Source organism: Callospermophilus lateralis, chromosome 5, assembly GCF_048772815.1.
Source record: "Callospermophilus lateralis isolate mCalLat2 chromosome 5, mCalLat2.hap1, whole genome shotgun sequence".
Taxonomy (NCBI): Eukaryota; Metazoa; Chordata; class Mammalia; order Rodentia; family Sciuridae; genus Callospermophilus; species Callospermophilus lateralis.
This window is the reverse complement of record NC_135309.1, coordinates 108361305-108382560: the sequence shown is the minus strand read 5'-3', so window position 1 is coordinate 108382560 and position 21256 is coordinate 108361305. Positions and strand designations below refer to the sequence as shown.

The following is a 21256-nucleotide window of genomic DNA, read 5'->3' as shown; positions in this document are numbered from 1 at the left end:
TCACGTTTCAAGTTGTTTGATCTGTAAAAGGGAAGGGATATCTGTTCAGCTTGCTACCCAGGAATGTCGAGGGACCACAACGAAAATATCATACGGGACAGGGCCCTCAAGAACCATGAAAGCCAATGTTAGGGGAACTTAGCAGTTGTAGACTCTCATCTGATCTTTTTAATACAAAAAATAATAATTACAATAAACAGTCACTAAATAGATATGCGGTCTGTTTGAATACAGTTTTCCTCTGGTTGCCATTTAAAAGCATAATTGAAGGGAACTAGCCCCCTGTTTGGGAGGCACTATAATTGCATCAGTGCAGTATACCAGATGTGCCATTAAAACAAATATGCTATAATCTCGTGCCTCAGGCAGCAGCCAGTCATTAGGTGTTTTTTAGCAGCAATTATGCCAGACGTCCTTTCCAGCTTGGGCAATCATTTTTATTTCATTCATTAATATTTCTTCAAGGCTGTGATTTCAGCCACCACTCATTCCCTCAATAGCCTACTGTGCACCAGGCAGGCACTCTTCTGGTCTTTCCTCACGCTACTTGGGGAGCACAAGTTCTCAGATGCCTTCCCATTGACCCTCCAGAGACCCTTCGCTTGTTTGGGAGATAAATGAAAATACCCTGCAGTTATACTGTATTTCTGACAAGCAGAAAAAGCATGGCCTCATTATGTCTTGCAACTGGCCTGTTGAAGTCTGCAGTGCTAATTGGAATTCAAGTACAACCAGAAAATGGGTCCTGATCTACAGCCGAGCCAGGTCTACTCACTTCCCTGCAACTGGATGCCCGAGCCTCATGTCTTATTATACTTTGGATATAAGGTGCCCCCAAAAGCTCACGTGTGAGATGATGAAGAACATTTATGGGTGAAAAGATCAGAGTATAAGAGTTATAACATCATCAGTATATTAATCCACTGGTAGGGATTAATGGGGTGGTAATCCTAGGCAGGTAGGATGTGGCTAGAGGAGGTAGGTCAGTGGGGGCATGATTTCAGGGGTTTATATTTGGTACCTGGTGAACAGAGAGAGATATCTCTCTTGCTCCCTCACACTTGCTCGCTCAATCTCTCTCTCTCTCTCTCTCTCTCTCTCTCTCTCTCTCTCTCTCCCCCTTCTCTGCTTCCCAGCTGCCATGTTCTGAGCTGATTTCCTCCTGCACACACTTTACTCTGATATTCTTCCTCACTTCAGGCCCCCAGAGCAATGGAGCCAGCCACCTATGGACAGAGACCTCTGAAACTATGAGCACCAAATGAACATTTCCTCCTCTAAGATAATTCTTATGAGATCTTCTGGTTGCAGCAGTGAAAAAGATGACTAAAATATGTCCAAGGTCCCAGACTAAGATATCAAATTCTTTGGGTATGAATTATAGCCTCCCTGGGAGATTAATCCCCTCCTTCAGCATCAGGGCACAGTCAGCAAAGGATATTCTGGTGAGAGGAGGGGAAGAAATTAAGAAGGATCAACCACACAGGAAACTAGTACAAAAGGAGCTGCTTACCCAGTTCACACTGGCTGGGGAGGTTGGAAAAAAAGGTAAACAAAAATCTAGATGCATGAATGAAAGCAAAGAAATGAACTACCACAACCACAGTTACTTCATGCTTACCAGATGCCAGTAACTATGGTATGATTGTATATTCCTTGTTTCTAAAGGGAGCTAATATTTATTCAGTGCTCCCTATACATTCTCTCTCATTTAATCCTGACAGCCATTCCATGATGTATGTTCTTTCATCATCCTCATTTTATAGGACCAGAAACTGAGGCTTGACACAATCATGCAATTGTCCGAGCCCACTCAGATAATAAATGGAGCATCAAGGATTTGTACCCAGACATTTCAACCTCAAAAATTCAAGTTCTTAACAATTATGCCTTCTCTTATGCAAAGGCTCCCTTTGAGTAGAATCGATGGCAGTATACTTGTCAAAGAAAACATATTTAAAGTCAACAGTAACAAAAAGTCAAAACTATAAAAATTAAAGTTTTAAAAGGAAACCTAGGAGAGTCATATTATAAGAACTGGAAAGCATCTTTTTTAAAAATCAGGGATTGATTCATTTAATACCACACTTATTTCATATCTCCAGCTGTAAGTTGCAGATGGAAGATATGAAATAAGGTAGAACTTGTGGAGAAAAATCTATTCAAGAACTAAAAGCTGGGACTGGGATTGTGGCTCAGTGGTAGAAGCTCTTGCCTAGCATGTGTGAGGCCCTGGGTCCAATTCTCAGTACAGCATATAAATAAATTAAATAAAGGTCCATTGACAACTAAAAAATTATTAAACAAAAACAGGAATTAAGAGCCCTAAATATATTTTAAAAGAGGGCAAGAAAAGATAGAATGTTAATAAATCAACCAATTAAGGGGGTGGGGAATAAGCAAAAGGAGAATGAGTTGCCTCATTCATAAGGAACCAGGTTCAGGTCTTTCTCCAGGGTTGTCCTGATGTGTTGCCCTCTAGCGCCTGCCCGTCCCCCTGTGTCTGTCTCTCTCTCTCTCTCTCTCTCTCAAAAAAAAAAAAAAAAAAAAAAAAAAATCAGCATAGCAAAAACAAGCACAGGTACAGGAAGGGTAGGGACAACAGGTCTATAGGAACAGAGAGAGGGATTACAGAAGATTTCTCAAGGTTTCTATCATCAAGGCTCACAGTTAAGAGTCAACACAAGGTCTTTTAAAGGTCACAGGGACAAGTAAAGGGGGCCTTGCAGCAGAACACACTGCCCATTTCTCTAGGCATCCACGTCACTTTTGGCTAGCACTACCCTTCTCCAAGGCCTCTCCCACTCACCTTCAACCACGGGCCTTTTGACCTTCCTGGATTGGTCATTTTAAAAAACATGTGTCATTTGTGTTCTAAATAAAATAGTACAAGGACAACTGCCAACATCTAAATCCTATTAAGAAATCTATGAAAACAGCAAAATTCTTAACTTTTTCCTTCCAGATAAGTGCTAGGAGATTGCGTGGCTGCTGTCATTTTCAAGTTCCATTCTAGCCTCCCGTGTGCCATCAAAACCTGGCTGTGCATCCTGCCATGTTTGAAGGGCTCCCAGCAGACCGCAGGCAGGGAGCAGGCACGGCTGGCCAGAGGAGAGCTTCAAAATGTCTGTGGCTCAGAGTCCTTTGGGAATCACAATAGGGTAGAGTGTTTAAAAATAAAAGCTCCCATTTACATTCTTTTTCCTTGAAAATTATAATTGAGGGAGAGAAAAGTGACCTGAATACAACCCTATGTTCTATTTCCCAGATGTGAGAGTAAATGTGTAATTCCCTATTCCAGTCGAAGGGCTATTGTTGCCAGACAAAAGTAGGAAGCTTGCTTTTTTAAGGAAGCGTTTTAAACTGCTGTTTCTTCTTTAAATGCTGTACCTTAGACAGAGAAGGTGCTCAATAAGCCATACCGACTAAAGCTGAAAAATAAATATAATATTTTTGAGAGGAGCAAAACACCTGTTTGGGAGGAATTTAAGTCTATATTACATTCTTCACTGCCACAAATCCTATTTTTTTTTAATTAAAAGCTCAAAAGTCAAAGAAAACATTTTTAAATTAAGGACTTTAAATGTCACAAATGACATACATACACATAGCTAAGTATTGTGAAACAATTTTATTAGTTTACCATGGGATCTATTCCAAAAGCATTCTCCCCACCATTAGTATTCACTTCGTGGGTTACTATAGCAACCCAGGAAGACACTACCAGCTTACCATGTCAGAAAAAAAGTTGTGGAGGTATTTGTTCCAGTAGGTACTATCAGAAGTGACAAAAGACCAGAAAGCAATAATGAATGCGCACGCAATTGCTTAACAAATGTAATAGTTTCCAAGAGAAACACACACACCCTGAAATCAGTTGTTACCCATTATACATTAATTTCAAAACTGAAAAGAAGAAGCTGGAAACACATATTTTGAAATAAGTCTGTCTTTTATGGGTTTTCTGCCCACTGATATTCCAGCTGGTGTCATTTCAAAGTTGCCATCCAGGATAAAGCTTTGGGCTAGAATAACAGAGCTGACCTATCACATTGTCTGCAGGCCAGCAAGCAAGGCTCATGACTCAATGCGCCCTTCCCTGGTCTATAAGACTTGGAAAATAGTGAAGTGGGGCCTATCTATGGGTCTTCTCCCCAGCCTCACTCTATTTTATTTCTATATCATCTGATGGCAGGCTGAATTCAGGAATAAAAACACAAATCCAGCTCAAACTCTAGTGTTAAACAAATCTCACTTCTATTGGCTACAGATCTCTTTTCTCTATTCCAAGAAAGAGAAACAGATACTCTCCTCTGTCAACTCTGCTGGGCCCCACATTCCCTTTCTTGTGGTCCCTGGGGTGAAGGTAATTGTTCTGACCAGCTTGAAGCAAGATGTAGATGTCACATAAAACTGGCCGTTCCCCCTAAGTCTTTCATAATGAACTCCTAATTCTTATTTAGTAGCTATTCCTGCAGATAATAAACAATATCAAAATTGCTCTTTAAATTCCCCACATGAATACTAAACAATCAAGGCACATCCTAAAAGTCGTTGAATAACTCTTTTTTTTTTTTTTTTCGTTGAATAATTCTTACTCTTTTAAACTTTCTTCTGAAATCCTTCTGGTCTCTGCATTTCTTCTTCTTTTTTTTTTTTCCTCCTCTCATTAGTTGTGGAATACAGAAAGGCAAACAATGTTCTTCAAAGGGTGCTAATTATAAAGACCCAAAGCATTATGCCAGCCATCTTCTTTATAAGAGCCTCACACTACGCTACCCACACTGTGCACCACACCTGCAGTCCATGACAAGGATTCCTGTTTTTCCCCATTCATTATGCTGTGACTAGTTTTCACACAAACAAACATTACTTAGACTTCTTGTTACAACATATATTCTGCAACTAATAAATCATTCTAATTTCTAGATTCAAGTTCAATCTGTGATGATATTTGCAAATTATGGAGCATACTCTTAATCTGATCTTTGGAATAAATAATTAAAATATTAAATTCTCTAACCCATTCTACCAATTCCACCAACTGCTCCTCTTTGGGGAGAGCTCTCCAATCAAATATCCAGAGAATGAGAAGCCAATTCCCTAAATACATCAGCTGTGTTTAACTTTAACACCAAGATAGCCCTGTCAAAAGGTTGCAAAGGCACAACTGCCTTACCATCAAAAATTTCTTCTCTGCATAGAATCACTTACAAAGGCAGGAGGATTGTTGAATGAATAAAGTAACCTGAATGATAAAACTTTGTTTTATTATAAGAGTCTAATAAGATTCAATTCCTGGCATCACCTTTACAAAACCAAGCTTTGTTATGTTTTTTTGGTTGGTATAACCAAGAATCACATGTGCTCCATAACAAATACAAGAAGGCCTATGTGGAGACCTCTAATCATAAGAAATACTTGCACCTAGTAAACTGCAGAAATCCAAATTCACTTTTAGAATTAAAATCTTCTCTGGAAAACAAAATCTTGAATTTGCTATACACAAGTTTGTAAGTATAAATACATGTGACTATGTGACATTTTTATATGCCTTTTTTCACTCTTTAATCAGAAAGCATAGCCAGAAAGCTCTACCTCTCCTTAGGTTGTGAGAAAAGTCTCTAAGTTCACAGGGTAATGCCATCAGCCTTGAGATAGCATATGTAGCCCCCTGGGTCTTCTGCCCTCGCAGCAGCCCCACCCGCAACCCCTGGGAAGGCCTTGCAAGCTCCTGAGAGCACAAATACAAGGAAATCGTGTGGTTGAACAGGAAGGGAAGGCTTTCAAGTCCAAAGTCATGTAAGTATCAACATGTGAAACATTAGAATATTTAATCCCAGTTAACCTAATTGTCAACATTATGCCAATCTCTGAGAAAAAATTTCTGTCCAAAATGAAGCAAAGAACCCAAAACAAAATAGATAAATTGTGAAATTTCATGGGGTAATTATATTACTTCTCAATATTTTACTATAATTGAGAGCCTCTGAGACCCTGCCAGTTTTCTATCATGAAAGCTATTGCACAGAAGGAATGGGCTTAATTTTATGAAACAGAAACCCAGTTTTATGGATGGCCTAAAATTAAATAAAACCTGGGATATTTCCTTCCCTCATAGGCATAATGAAGTTGCCTTATGACCAATGATGGGTAAAACGCAGGCCAAGAGGAGGCTCTGCTTTTCTTTATGGGACACAATGCTCCACTCAAATTCTGGCCCTTCTCCAGGATCCTGGCCTTCCCGATAACTCTCAATGACTAAGAGGAAAAAAAGAAAAAAGAAATGAGAGATTTATCATAAAATACAAGGGAATTACAGTATATTTCACAGTAAGACTTTAATCAAACTCAAAAGAGTTTGTCTCATAAGAGAGACAAAGTCATTATCAAAATTAATTCATATTCATTCAGCAATATCTATTTATACCTAAGGAAATCATAAATAAATGAACAACACACATGATTTTCATAAGAGTGAACAGTGAAGATTTCAAACTGTTTTTGGATAAGTACTAATAATTACTGAATAGTATAGTGATTCCCCAGAAAAATTAAAACAGAACTACCATATGATCAAGCAATCCCATGACTGGGTATATATCCAAGAGAAAGGAAATCATTATGCCGAAGAGACATCTGCAGCACCATGTTCATTGCAGCAGTATTCACAATAACCAAGAAATTAACCAATCCTATTCACTGATAAATGGGAAAAGAAAATGTGGTACCTATACACAATGGAATACTTTTCAAGCATAAAAAGAAAATCCTGCCAATTACAGCAACATAAATGGAACTAGAGATCATTATGTTAAATGAAATAAGCCAGGCACAGAAAGACAAATACCATATGATTTCACTCACATGTGGAATCTAAGAACATTGATCTCATAGAAGTTGAGAGTAGACTAGTGGCTACCAGAGGACAGCAAGGAGGGAAATTGTTCATCAGTGGGTACTATGTTATAGTGTGCTATTGTACTATAGTGACTATAGATGACAGTAATGTCTTATACATTTCAATAAGCTAGATGAAAGGATGTTGAAAGTTTTCACCAAAAAGAAATGATATGTGAGGAAATAAATATGTTTAGCTCAACTTAAATACTACCCAATATATACATGCATCAAAATATCACATGGCACTCCATTAATATGCACAATTTTTATATTTCTATGTATCAATGGAAAATGGAGTTTTAAAAAAGAAATAATTATTAGGAAAGAAACTGTTTTCCATGTCTGATGCCATCACCTCTATCAACTCCAGCAGATCCCATCCCTCAATTTAATTCTCAATTCATTATTATAATTTATCTACTTAAAGACAACCAAAACCAATAAAATACGTGTGTTGGGGGAAAAAATTCTGGGTATGTAAGAGATCCTAAACCAGTTAGATCAAAACTCTAAATTGAGAGTTAAAAATAATAAAGAACAAATCCAAAATAGTTCAAAATTAGTACTACCCTACCAAATGGATTTGAATAGGCAATAAGTTAAAACATGTCCCCTGAAGTCACACGTGCATCATAACCTGACATAACCCTGCTGCCACAGGACATCCCTATGAGGCCTTCACCTAGTGTTCTTGTTGATTCCCAACTATGAAATGAGTAATTTATGTCCAATTAAGTTTCAGTCAATGCAACAAAAACTCCAGGTCCCCCACCCACCCAGTATATAATAGAATTTCTGAAGTTAAAAATTAAAACTAACATAGAAGAATTGATATTTGAATTATTTGTCTAAATGCCCAATTTGCTTTTTAAAAACTGGAATAATTTTGGGGCTGCAATTGTGTAAAATGAATCAGAATGCATTCTATTGTAATATATACCTAATTAAAATAATTAATAAAAAAGCATATATAATTAATAAAAAATGCATATATAATAAATTTATAAATTATAAAAAATGCATATATAAAAAATGGAATAATTTTGACAAAAGTATCCTGATAAATGCATCCATTAAGGCCCCCCAATCTAACATTGGCCATTATCCATAACTTACACACATAACAGAACTGTAGATACAGAAATTTAAGCCTATGGCAGACTGAATAAAATCCCCTAGGACAGTCACAAACCTCAGAGTAAAACTTAGCTAAAAACATGGTGTTAGCCTGTCCCTTGACAGTGAGTTGTGGAGAAGCCCTTCTGCAAGTCTAGGCTGCAGGAAGTGTAACATCAGGTACTATACGCTGATGCTAGAGAAAGTCTAGAAAAGTTCCTAGAAATGTTTAGTAAGTGTTTATAAAAGTAGGATTTTATCCTTTGGCTGGATCTTCAACTTGCTCAAACCAGTTATAATCTCCTTTCTATGCATATACATGCACATATATAAAATATACTACCTATATATGGAAGTCCATTCACATAAGCACAAGAAAGCCAACTTTTAGTACAAACTTTTATGTTTAGACATGGTTCTACAGACTTCACCATATATCATCTAATACAATCACTAGAATAAGCAAATCAGTTTGGATACTATTGTGCCTTATTTTAGAAATTAAAAATTTGTGGCACCAGAACTAAAGTAACTTTCCAAGTCTCATAGCCAGGAAGCAGCACATTTAGGACTTAAACCTGGCTCCAGAGCACTGTTTATTAACTATGACAGTAGAATTGTTTTTCTATACAATACAATGTCTCATCATAAAAAAGAATTGCTTCAGTTTTTCCCTCATGAAAATATATCTGTCCTATATAAATACTGGCGAAAGGGCCAGAAAGTGCCTCTTGGTGACATATATATGTCTGATACAAGGATATGGATAAATCAAAGATCATGAAAGGCAGAGGCATAGTAATTAAAAATGCATCTCTAAAAATCCATGAAAATGGCAGTAAGATTGCTTTTAACAACTCAGTGTCTCCAAACTCATTTCATGACTCTCTATCAGAAATAACCATGAGCATCCACACCCAACATGGAGAACTGTGTGTACATACTACTGTGAATGCACATGTTAAACATTATAATATCTTTAATTTCTAAATTTTGACATGAAAAACAAATATAGCAAATGAGTAACTTGAATTCCATTTTGGAATCACTTAGTTTAAGCTATTCATGTGAAGTTACAGAGTTCCATGACCTTTAACAATTTGCAATTTTGCAGAGTCACTGACTGAACCATTGCAGACACCCCACTGCTATGCTGATAGGGTTGCTGGGCTAGGAGCTTGTGATGGTAGCTCTGCCCCTTGAAGCTTTGATGCTGTTATGGTCTGGATATGAGGTATCCCCATAAAACTTCTGTGCTAATACAGGAGATGAAATGATTTGACTGCAAGAGATATAAACTAATCAAGAGGATTAATCCACTGGATGGATTAATAATTTGGATGACAGCTGGGACATGATTGCAGGAGGTTTGTCACTTGGTGTGTGTGTAAGAAATTATATATTTTTTCTCCGGCTTCTTGAATGCTTTCTTTCTGATTCCTGGCTGCCATGAGCTAAGCAGTCTTCCTCTGCCATTGCCCTTCCACCTTACCTTGGTCCCAGAGCGGTGGAGTCAGCCAACTATGGACTAAGACCCCTAAAACTATTAGCCAAAATAAACTTTTAATCCTCTAAGATGTTGTTGTCAGGTATTTTAGTCACAGCTACAAAAAGCAGACTAACACAGATGCTCTTCACTCATGGGCTTGAGCACAGTGACAGGTAGAGAATCCCCGTGCTTTCTGTCTTTGTCAAAATGGATGCGCTTTGGAAAACATAAAACCCTATCCAATATTCTAGTTAGAAAGGTTTTTAAAAATCCAAGAAGCTTAAGAAAATAAAGTTTCTTAGCCAGAAAATATTGTGTATATAAGGCAAATTAAAATATTTCATATATAAATCATATGTATAACATTATATCAATATATATAACACATATTATTTACCACATAACAAACATGCCATGCACATATATGAAGAGTTTATTCTGAGACCTTCAAGAATCACTATTGCAAATCCTCCACATATATCATGTCCCCTCACTACGACCTTGGAGATAATGAAGAGCATAACAGACACAAGCCCACACCTTCAGGGAGCCACCCCTTTGTACACATCAATCAGACATCTCACAGCAAAGTGCAGCACACAGGATCCAGGCAGGGCACAACACTGTAACTTCTCTCATCCAAGGTCTTCAAAAATAAGAAACATCCTTGAGTGCCCAGGAGACTTCCAATAGAGAGATAAACAAAATTACCTCTCTAGTTGTGGCTTATAGTCCTACAACCCTGTTTACAAAAATCATACCCTTTTACCTAGAGTAGCGCATTAAATCTTATCCATGATCAAATTTAAGCCAACTTGCCACTCCTAACTAGCATTTATCAGGAAGCAGAAATTCTTAAAAACAGCATCACCTAACCACAAAGCTAAAATCATGGGAAGACTAGGGAAAAGCAAAAATAATATATGTTGTGTTTAATAAAAACAACACTTCTGTGTTTTCAATAAAATTATGTAATTTGTAGCTACCATCAGAGGCATCCATTGAACAGCTTACCTGTGTGTCTAGTTTGGGACTAATAACATCTACAGCTCTGCTCGAGTGCACATTCCAAATAGTTGGTATTAAGAGAGTTTAGTAACTCCAAAAATTAGTGAAAACAGTACCAAAAAATGATCAGTGCCTAAGGAAATGGAAATGCTAATTACCTTGATTTGGTCAATACACCTGGTATCCATGTATGTAATTACCACACTGTACCCCATAAATAGAAACAATTATGTCAATTAAAATGTTGAGTACAAACATAGTATAAATGTTCTTGGAGACACGGACATGTCTAAAGATGTCAACTCATGGATGACATTTCTTTTATGGCCACATTTCTTTTAAAGGCATTAGTCTCCCTCCTTCATGGAGGTATTTTTGTTTTTGTTTTATTCCTTGTTTCCTATTTGAAAACAAGTCAGCAATGTCCCATTTTCACAGCAAGAAAACCTTCCAAGGGAAGTGGAGCCACAACCCAAAGCAGCTGGCTTCAAGAACCTGCCATAAAGAAATAGTCCCATCCCATTGAGTCCCATCCCATCCCCCTCACCTCCCCCTCCCCAACAATCCCAAGGACACAGCCACATCAATCATCCAGAGATGAGTGGCTCAGGGCCTCAGGGAACCCAGCCACATCAGAACAAGGCTCAAATAAAAGATGGACACAAAAACCCACCCAGAAAGACAGACAACTAATATAAATAAGACACTTTCTCAACTTAACATAAAGTATGCACAGCTGAATCTTCTGAGGAAGACCCACCTTCAAGTGAAGAACTTCCCAACACAGTCCAACCCGCAGGCAGCTCCAGCTGGGTCAGAGCCAGCACCAGCTCCTCATCCAAAGCAGGTAGTGCTGCCACCGTCAGGGCAAATGGGGTGAGCAGGCTCTGGTGGCTACAGGCTGTGAGGCGATCAGCCTGGGTAACCAGCAATCGGGCCAGCCTGCAGGCCATGTTGTCCACGTAGGTCACTGAGCCAGAGCCCATGGTCACCGGGGAGTAGCCTTCTGAGCAGAGGCACACAGACACCGTCACCGTCTCCTGAAGCCGGTGGCCTGGACGACAAGACAGTGAACAGCTCAGCCCAAGTCTGCAGAAGACTCTCCCAGTAGCCTCAAGCTAGCTCAGCAGCACTGGCAGGAGGACAGGCAGAACGGAGGGCCGCCAGTCTTTAAACACTGCCACACCGTGTGACAATCAAGTTAAAGCTGACACCATCCTCTTTTAGTGACTACTCATTTTAAAGCTCTCTTTTATGAGCTTAGGGTCTATTCTTCTCTCATGACCAAGCACAGTTATTTGCCTGTCTTCAACTCTTACCTCCACCCCAGCCCCTGAGTTCAAGTCTGCCACCTTGAATGTACCTACTCCCATCAAACTGCACACATCCAGTTACATCAGCTTTCTTCCTCTCTGACATTTCCTCCAGAGTCCTATACTTTTACCTATTTATTTAGGTGAGAATTTTGTAAGATAGCAGCACAAATTTACATACATTCATCCTAATTCCATGGCACTCCTTTGAATGTAAGTTGGGAAGGGTTAAGAATACTAAACAGTCCAAGTGTGGTAGTGCACACCTGTAATCCCAGTGGCTCAGGAGGGTAAGGAAGGAGAATTACAAGTTTAAAGCCAGCCTCAGCAATTTAGCAAGACTCTAAGCAACTTAGCGATCAAGATCCTATTTCTAAATTAAAAACACAAAAAAGGGCTTGGAATGTGGCTCAGTAGATAAGCCCCCCCGAGTTTAATCCCCAGTACCAAAAAGAAAAAAAAAAAAAACCAAGAAAAGAATACTAAAAACACATGCACACATTGATATGAACATATTCAACAGAAATATATGTATGTTCTTCGGTGCCTTCCCCTTGACTTCTGATAATAGCTCCTCTGATCCTCTGATAACTGTCTTCTCAGTCCTTAATACTTTTGGGGTAGTTACCAAGCCCCTCCTTATACTCCTCTTCTTTGCCTCACTCTCAACTTTTGCCAAAGTTGGTGAACTCCTACTAAAGTACATTTTTCTGTTGCCTTTGGCAGATTTTCCAGGAATTAGTAGCAGCAAACCACTGTAACCATGATAATCACGGCTGACACAGAAGCCATTCAGCTACCACTGGCCCATGAGGTCCTCCTGTTCCCCAAGCAAATGGCTCTGCCTTATTCTGCAAAGCTTTCCCCAGATGCTATTCTACCAGGACTCCAGGATCAAGAGTATCTCAAGTTTACTAGAGAGTTACTTCCAGCCTCACACTAGCCCTTTAAAAGAGGAGGTATAGAATGTACCCACCGCCACTAGACTGCAAATATCCAATATATGCTACAGAAACCTATTCTCCATGTTTGAGAAGGTTACCCTAATAAACCTGTAGCCAGCCAAATGTAAGGATCAGAAATAAAGACTGCTCTTCTCTAGGGAATCTTAAAATGAAGTTAAGGACCCTTACTTTAAAGAGGCCACAATATAATCAGAAAGACTTTCTTTAAGACAGGAGGGGAAGGAGAATGGCCCCTACATGTAAGCAAAGAAAAAGACAAAACGGAAAGTTTTGATATTGGGAGGGGCATTTTAGTTAATTTTTTTCTATTTTTTCTCTATAAGAGGCTTAATAAAAGAGAAAGCTAAGAAAAAAGGGAGGAAACTAAAGCTAAGAAAGACATGAATGTAAATGCCAGAGCACAAAGAGAGAAAAAGGACCAACAGGCAAAGTATCTATGTGCCACTAATTAAGTTTGATTTTTTTTTTTCTTGTAAGGACGAGGGTTACTGGGGCCAGAGAGCAAAGTGCTTAATATTGTCCACAGTCGCAGAGATGGTCTTCAATGACTAAGACCAAGCAGGATTGAAAAGTATTCATACTTCTCTACAATTTTCACTATATCTGTGTTGTTTGCATATTCACTACAAAATCTATTTCCACATGCAGCTGATGTACTACATAAGTGCTTAGGAAAATATTTTCTTTAAGAATAAGGCCAGGGGCTGGGGCTTTAGCTCAGTGGTAGAGTGCTTGACTAGCACATGTGAGGCACTGGGTTTGATCTTCAGCACCACATAAAAATAAATAAGTAAAATAAAGGTATTGTGTCCACCTACAACTAAAAAAATAATAACTAAATCAAAAGAATGAGGCCAATCTTACCTATAAGAAAAATTGAAGATCATGTATATGCTACAACTTAAGAGGGCCTGAAAGGCCCATGATTAAGGAAAAAAAATCAACAGAATAATGAAAAAAAAAAAAACTATTACCTCTCCTTGCAGGTGATGACATTTAAATTCCACCTTTAGATTAAAGCTTGATAGATGTATGAGCTACATCATATTGAAAATGCAAAACAAATATATCTGATAAGGGTTGTTAATTCTTAATACCAGATTAACTCTATATAAAATAAATAAGATACATTAATTTCTATTATGTAAGATATATTACTCTTAATGTAAGGTATATCAACTTGTCACATGTCACCAGGGCATTTGAAGGAGAATAACAGGTTTCAAAATGGGAACACTTTGATGGTGGGGAGAGAAAGTTCTGGAGCCTAAGATCATTAAGGAGAATTCTGAATGGATACAGAACCCCAGCCAGCAAAGGGAGCCAGGCAGGGGAGAGGTGGACCTGGAGCTACAGGCTGACACAGGGGAACGAGGAAGGAGGCTGAAGACAAACTTCATCAGTGCCAGTTCTTCCTGAGCCAACCCTGGCATTGAACCCTGGGACTTGAGGAGGTGATACTTAAGGTATAGTGTTTCCTCCATTTGGCTGCATCCAAAGTACATCCAATCATAAGAGCATGGTGCAGCCAGCAGGATGGGCCTGTTAGTCAAGGACTAAGTCAAGACTCCAAATGTAGCTGCAGATGAAGCAGGAAAAACCTCCCATGAGAGAGAACACAGTGCAAGTTTTCTTCCTGATGCTACCCGTCTGTACACACCCACGCACAGCCTCAGAGCACTGTTTTCCTTTCCCTTCTGGTTTTCTCCCGGCCTAGAACTCTGGAGGGAAGATGACTGCTAATAGAGTTCCCAGTCATGCAACAAAGAGGCCGCTCACCTGGAATTCTGGATTGGAGAACGTTATCCTCGATGCGCTCTGCGATCACAATGTGTCTCTGATGAGATCCATCATAAATAAAGTAAAACTCAGCATCTTCGGGAAGATAAACATTTTTGCCAAACTTTGCATAGACTGTCATCTGCCCCTAAAAGATAAATAAGTTGGGGCATCATTACACTTCCTTGTCCTGGCTCTAAGAAACCACAACAAAAGGGCGCACATCCAAAACATTGTCATTTGTTATATTCACTTCGTGTGAGTAAGCTCAAATATCATGAATCCACCTTTCCAACAACAATATTTTGTGACATTGGGGAAGATGCTTCCTGTTATATTTGGAATGGGGGTAAGAGCTATTCTGTTCAAGAAAGTTAAAGAAGTTCAGGACATAGGGAAGAATTTTTTTTTTTTAATTTACTAGATGTGGGAATGTGATATTTCATTGTCTTTTACTTTGAACTCTTACCTGCCAAACATCATTGCTTGTATTAATTTTCATCCTGTACCTGAAATGCCACTATTAGTACAAAGTTTCATGATAATTTTCATTAGCCCTGGCTTTGCCTTGTCGGTGGCAAGAAACTTCAATGTTCACAGACATTGCCAAACAAATAGGACAACTGCCTCCCACACTTGATATGCCAGTTCCATTCGCTATTTATCTTCTTGAAGGGATTTCCAAGTCCCCTTTCTCAACCAACCTGGCCTTACAGTTTCTCTCAAGAGCTCCTGGTTGGCACAAAGCCTGCAAAGCACCCTGTCCCATGAAGGCACAATCTGAGGACAAGTGTCCAAAGGAACTGAGGTGGCAGCTAGCAGTCTTGAGTATATGATCTTGCAGCGGCTTTGGGCATGGTGCTAAATCAGCAGAGCTGCGCCCCAGTGGGATGCAGTGATGGACAAGCCCACCAGATCATCCCAGGAGACTTAGAAGGATTCATGACACTCCCTACCCCAAACACAAAAAGGCAGTGTGGAGTGGGGCCTCCAGGGAGAGGGAGCATTCCGCCCAGCCCTTGGGAGTGGCAAGGAAGTGGAAAGTGGGGGCTGGAAAGGTCGCCCACCTTGGAGGGCCTCCAGAGCTCGCCCAGTGTGGAGAAGCATCTGGGCTTCTGTGTGCTCAACCAGAGCAAACCAAACCCATCCTCCAGGAGACTCTCATCCTGAGATAGGAAAGAAAACTGAGCAGAGAAACACCTATGCAGTCTCCTGGACATCTGTTTGCCTTTGATGGGTATCAGACTGACAGTCTGTATAGCAGCATGACACTCCAGGATGCTAAGAATCAAGTGAATCCATAACAAAAGCAAGATTTGTGCAGGGCTCCTCCTTTCAGTTGCCACACTGCTATTTAATCTAAAATTTTTTTAAATAAAAAAGCTATGGTTTCATAGTGGTTTGAATCCATCCAACACACATAAAGTTATCTGAAATTATAACTTGGGGTGAACACCAATTGTGGAGTTCTGAAAAAAAAAAAAAACATTACCAGTTCACAATTTTGAATTGTCTTTTGTCTGCATAGGGCATGCATGCACAAACACAAGTGAAAGAAAGTAACACAACAAGAAAAGTCTATCATACAATAGCTTCAAAAAAAATTTCAGGAAGGAGATCTGAAAAGGAAAAAAAAAAACAATAACAAATGTCTAACATGAGCGACAGGAAACTGAGATGAAATTCCATTTCCTAAAAAAGGAAGAACAAATTGCTATAGTCATGTTCTTGGTTACTAAAGGGATTGTTAATAATCCATGGACAGAATCTGACCTGACCTCTTCATGTTCTTTTTTTTTTTTAATAGAAAACAGATTGTATAAATAGATCAAAGATTTTCTGAGATCACAAGAATATCTAATCTGCATCTATTCCAAACAGTGGTCATATTACTATTTTGCTTGGTTGGGTGAACAAGGACTACCACTTAGGAAAGCATTTAATTATAACCCTTTTCTAATGCAGTATGTCCCCTAACAGTATGGTCTTGCACTTCATGGTAGCCCTCTTTCAAGAACCACATCATGCTTATGTCAGGAAAGAAGATAAATAACACTCATGTCAGAAGTGAGACAGGCCCATTAAAGAGAGATGCCCACAAGTCCTAGCACTAAGTATGATATCAGCAATAAAAGGAACCCCTTTTTAATAATCACAAGGACACCAGAAAGACAAAGATACTATGGGAGGGGAAGGAAAGGGGATGATACAGAAACCAATAGAGGTAGCCCCTGAGATAGAAGGGGAGTCAGGAGAGGAAGCCAGAGAAATAAAACGTGAAGATGATAGAACAAGAACATCTGCATTCAGGAAAGGCCATTCATACGGTTCATAGAAGGTGGACTGTACATGAAGCTCCATGGAGGATCTCAGGAGCATGGAAAGAATATGCTGAGCAATCAGAGCAGTGTGAATAATCAGCCACAGGTACCAGATTTTGGCTAAGACTGGGGTCTTTCTAATCACGGTGGCCCCTGAAAATCTGCTGCTCCTCTGTAATTAAACATTCTTCTAGCGTTGTACATTAACTGTATTTCTTTTTTAACATTATAAACAATACCATAATAAACAATTTCATGTGCATTTTTATTCTTCAAGTTACTAGTATAAGTAAATTCCAGAAATGAATCCAAGAATGTGAGTAAGTTGTCACAAGCAGCCAAACTGCTATCCAAACTGTTGTAGCAACTCTCATTATCTCGCGTGCAAATCATGTGTACCATTTTCACCTCAACCTTGTCAAAACTATTTTTTGCAGTATTTCCTGTGTTAGATAATAAACCATTCCTTGCTGATTTAATTAATTTCTTTCAATTACCAATGAAATTATTTGCACACTTTTAGAAAAATCTGTTACTAAATGGTGTACACATTGATAGTGGGCATGTCAAACTTCAATTTAAAGCATTCTACTCTTCCCTCCTCTTCTTTTTCACTTCTGAGTTCACCTGTATAAGCTTTGCCTTTGATGGGTCAAAATTTTCACTTTTCCAAGTAAACCAGCTGGAACCAATGTCAGATCACCCCTTTTTCCCTTTGAATAGTGAAGGTAAACCACTTTTTACCAACTCAAGCTTGGGTAAAAACCACTCAGCTCTACTCCTGTGAGACCCTCATCTATATTCCTGTGTACTCCATCTTGCTCTCAAGGCCAAGCAATATAGAAAATGGTAATAACAAATGTGGAATAGGAAAGATGAACTGTAATCCTATTAAATAGACTTCAATATAAACACAAAAAATTAGGTGAATTAAATCAATGTATCTTTTCCATCAATATCCTTCTAGACAAATACTACTTATAGATTCCATGAATAATTATTCTCAAAGACTTGTCCTTCTGCTAAAATGCTAGGACATCTATGGATTATTTTTCCAAAAGAATTTGAAATGTATTATGTGGTTTTCAACTTAAGCTATCTCATCCAACAAACGTAACTCCTGTTTAGACAGCATTTGCAGTAGAAACAGTCATAGATGCTAATTTGCATGTTCCAAGGACTTGTTCACCAATCTCTGTCTGTAGTACCCTGAGTAAAAGAGTAGCTGCATTAACCTAATCACTGAGCATTCTTGCACTAATATCCTCTCCCTCCCCCCACCCTTCCCTCTCACCCACTGCAGGCCATGAATCTGTACATAGTTATTCTTTGTTAATAACAATGCTATTTGCTAGACAACAGCCTTAGCTATGAGTTTCAAAAATATCTAGTAAGAATAATGTATTTTCAAATTAGACAATGAGAAAAAGTAGTACATCTTTTTATAGTGGGTTTTTTGTTTGTTGGTTGGTTGGTATTGCAGATTGAACCCAGGGACACTTAACCTTTAAACTGCATTTTTATGTTTTATTTAGAGACAGGATCTTGCTAAGTAGCCTAGAGCCTCACTGAGTTGCTGAGGCTGACTCTGAATTTGCAATCCTCCTGCCTCAGCCTCTTGAGCCTCTGGGATTACAGGTATTCACCCAATTATGTGAGTTTTCTTAATCTGGTGTCATGGAAAGAATCCATAAATGCATTTCAGGTAGTATGAGCACCTTTTAAATTATTAGCAAAACTAGTGCTTGCTTCGGTAGCACATATACTAAAATTGGATTGATACAGAGAAGATTAGCATGGCCCATATGCCTAAGTGTTTCATATTTTTTAAAAAAAATTATTAGCAAAACTGTTTCTGTGTATATGTGTTCCTGTTAAGAGAAGATTTACAGTCTTCATCACAGTCTCAGAGGCATACAAAAATTCAAAAGGGATTGTGAGCTCTAGCTTTTATAGTAACAGATAAAAATGGAAATTTAAAAAATGCTTTCTAATGACAATAGCCACCTTTTTATACAACAGTTGGACATGTTTTCCAAAGTATTCTGGTGTAATATACAACCCTTATATGGGATGATTTGGGGAATAGAAGCAACAAAGGTAGATGTGAGTTGGTATGTTAAATATAATAATCAAAATTTACTATTCATGCCATAAAAAACATTATTCTAATATAAAGATAGTGTTCTAAGTGAACTACCAAATTCATTTCTTTGTTTTAATATTTGAAGCCTAACTTCTTAATAATAATAATAATAATTCTATACAGATAAAATCCTTGAAAATTTAGGGGGAAAGAATACATTATTTTTTATTGTATCCCTATGAAGGAAAGCAAATACAAGTACAGGTACTAGTGAGTCCTAACACTAACTGGCTCACTACTCCAGAGTCAGGGGGACAACGTTGCATTTTGTGATTTCTGCTCAACGTCCCAGTCAGCTTCTTCCCTTCACAGTTTCTAGGCACACTGTCTGTGGGTGGTGTCAAAGAAAGTACTGTGAGCACAAAGTATTTTATTCCAAATCACTGTATTTAACTAAAGGACTTCTTTAAAATAAAGTATGGAAATGCAAAGATTATTTATACAGATCTAGATATATACATATCTATAAACAAGCATTATCTTTTATGTGATAGGACTTCACAATTTATAAAGTACTTCCTTGTGTATTTTCTCATCTTATTCCACAATAATACCTGGGAGGGTAATATTTTTATCCTCATTTCTAAGGGAGAACACTAAAAATATCAAGTCTTTAGTAAGCAGGAAAACCAGAAATTCAACTTGTATCTTCCTGTGCAAAGCCAACAAGCTTTTCTCCCCATCAGGTTACTGCACAAACAGCAAAAGACTGAATGTTTAGTGACTCACCTGCACTTTTACATTTAATTCAGTATTTATTTTATATACTTAATAAAGAATTTGTCATCTTGAAATTCACCAGGGTTCACATCATGAAAGCCATGGGTAGGTATGGGAGTGGGAGAGATGGATAAATGTTCCCTAATTCCTCCAATGCCATTAGAGGCATTAATTTGGGAATCAATCTATTAATCAAAAATTCTTAGAAGGGTACAGAAAAAGCATATGATCCCCAAAAAATTAAGAACCACCAAATTAGAGCGGGTTTAAAAGAGTCTAACTTTTACATAGTGTAAAATAGAAAGATTACTCAAATTTATCACCCAATAAAATTCATGTGAATACTAATTAGTTAAATTCTGGGGAGAAATATCCAAATATCATTTTTTAAGATGATGTTAACTAAAATGGATTAAAAGACTTATAAGATATTTCTTCAGAAATTGTGTCTGGGGTACAAATGGCTTCCATTTCCAGATAGGATGACCAGACCATAGTAGGCCAGCATTCCTGCTGATAACAACTGAGGAAGAAAAAAAACAAACAAACAGATAAAAGTGTTCTCTTTTTTAACATTTATTTTTTAGTTGTAGTTGGACACAATACCTTTATTTAGTTTATTTATTTTTATGTGGTACTGAGGATCAAACCCAGGGCCTCACACATGCTAGGCAAGTGCTCTACCGCCCAGCCCCAAAAGTGTTCTTAAAAGCATCCAACTTCTATGAAGACAAAAGCAATAAAATTCCAGAAAGAGGAGAAGCACTTAGAGAATAGAAGATAATGGACTAGTATCTTCAAAGCAATGGAAAAAAATACTCAACACACTAAAATTCCACATCTTAAAAAAAATATGCTTTTTAAATGAAGGTGGAATTTAAATTTTTAAGGCAAATACTTCAGGGACTCATCACCTGTAAACCAGTATATAAAGAAATACTAAAGGAAATTAATCAAGCAGAAATAAAATACTCTCAACAGAAACATTGATGTGCAGGAGGGAATGTGGGGCAGTAATATGGATAATATGTGGGGCTGGGATTGTGGCTCAGTGGTAGAGCCCTTGCCCCACATGTGCAAGGGCCTGGTTCGATCCTCAGCACCACATAAAAATAAATAAATAAATAAATAAATAAATAAAGGTAATATGTGAGTAAATTTTATTAATATCAAATGTATAAAATTATAATTTACACAATAATATATTTGAAAATATATAATATAATGTTTTGCAAAACAATGTCATGGAGTTTAAAATATTTATATTACAATGTTAGACAACAATATTGTAAAAGATAGATGGAATTAAAGTGTGGAAAAGTGTTGAAACTAATAACTTTTATTATAATTGTAATATATCAAATATCCAATATTTTACTTGCAAATAACAACTACAAGAATAGTAAAAGAAAATATAACTAGCCAGGCACAGTGGCACATGCCTGTAATCCCAGCAGCTCTGGAGACTGAGGCAGGAAGATGGCGAGTTCAAAGCC

At 38.0% G+C, this 21256-nt stretch overlaps 1 protein-coding gene and 1 pseudogene across 1 annotated transcript in view; one reads left to right on the top strand and one right to left on the bottom strand.

Moving 5' to 3' along the window:
• Arhgef28 (Rho guanine nucleotide exchange factor 28) overlaps positions 1-21256 on the bottom strand; it is a 290628-nt gene that overhangs the window by 165949 nt on the left and 103423 nt on the right. The window contains exons 3-4 of the mRNA XM_076857144.2: positions 14574-14721; positions 11277-11570 (exon numbers count right to left, since the gene is read on the bottom strand). Of these exons, the coding sequence (XP_076713259.2) occupies positions 11277-11570; positions 14574-14721 (442 nt within the window). The remainder of the gene's footprint in view (positions 1-11276; positions 11571-14573; positions 14722-21256) is intronic.
• LOC143400539 (U6 spliceosomal RNA) lies at positions 18636-18749 on the top strand (annotated as a pseudogene).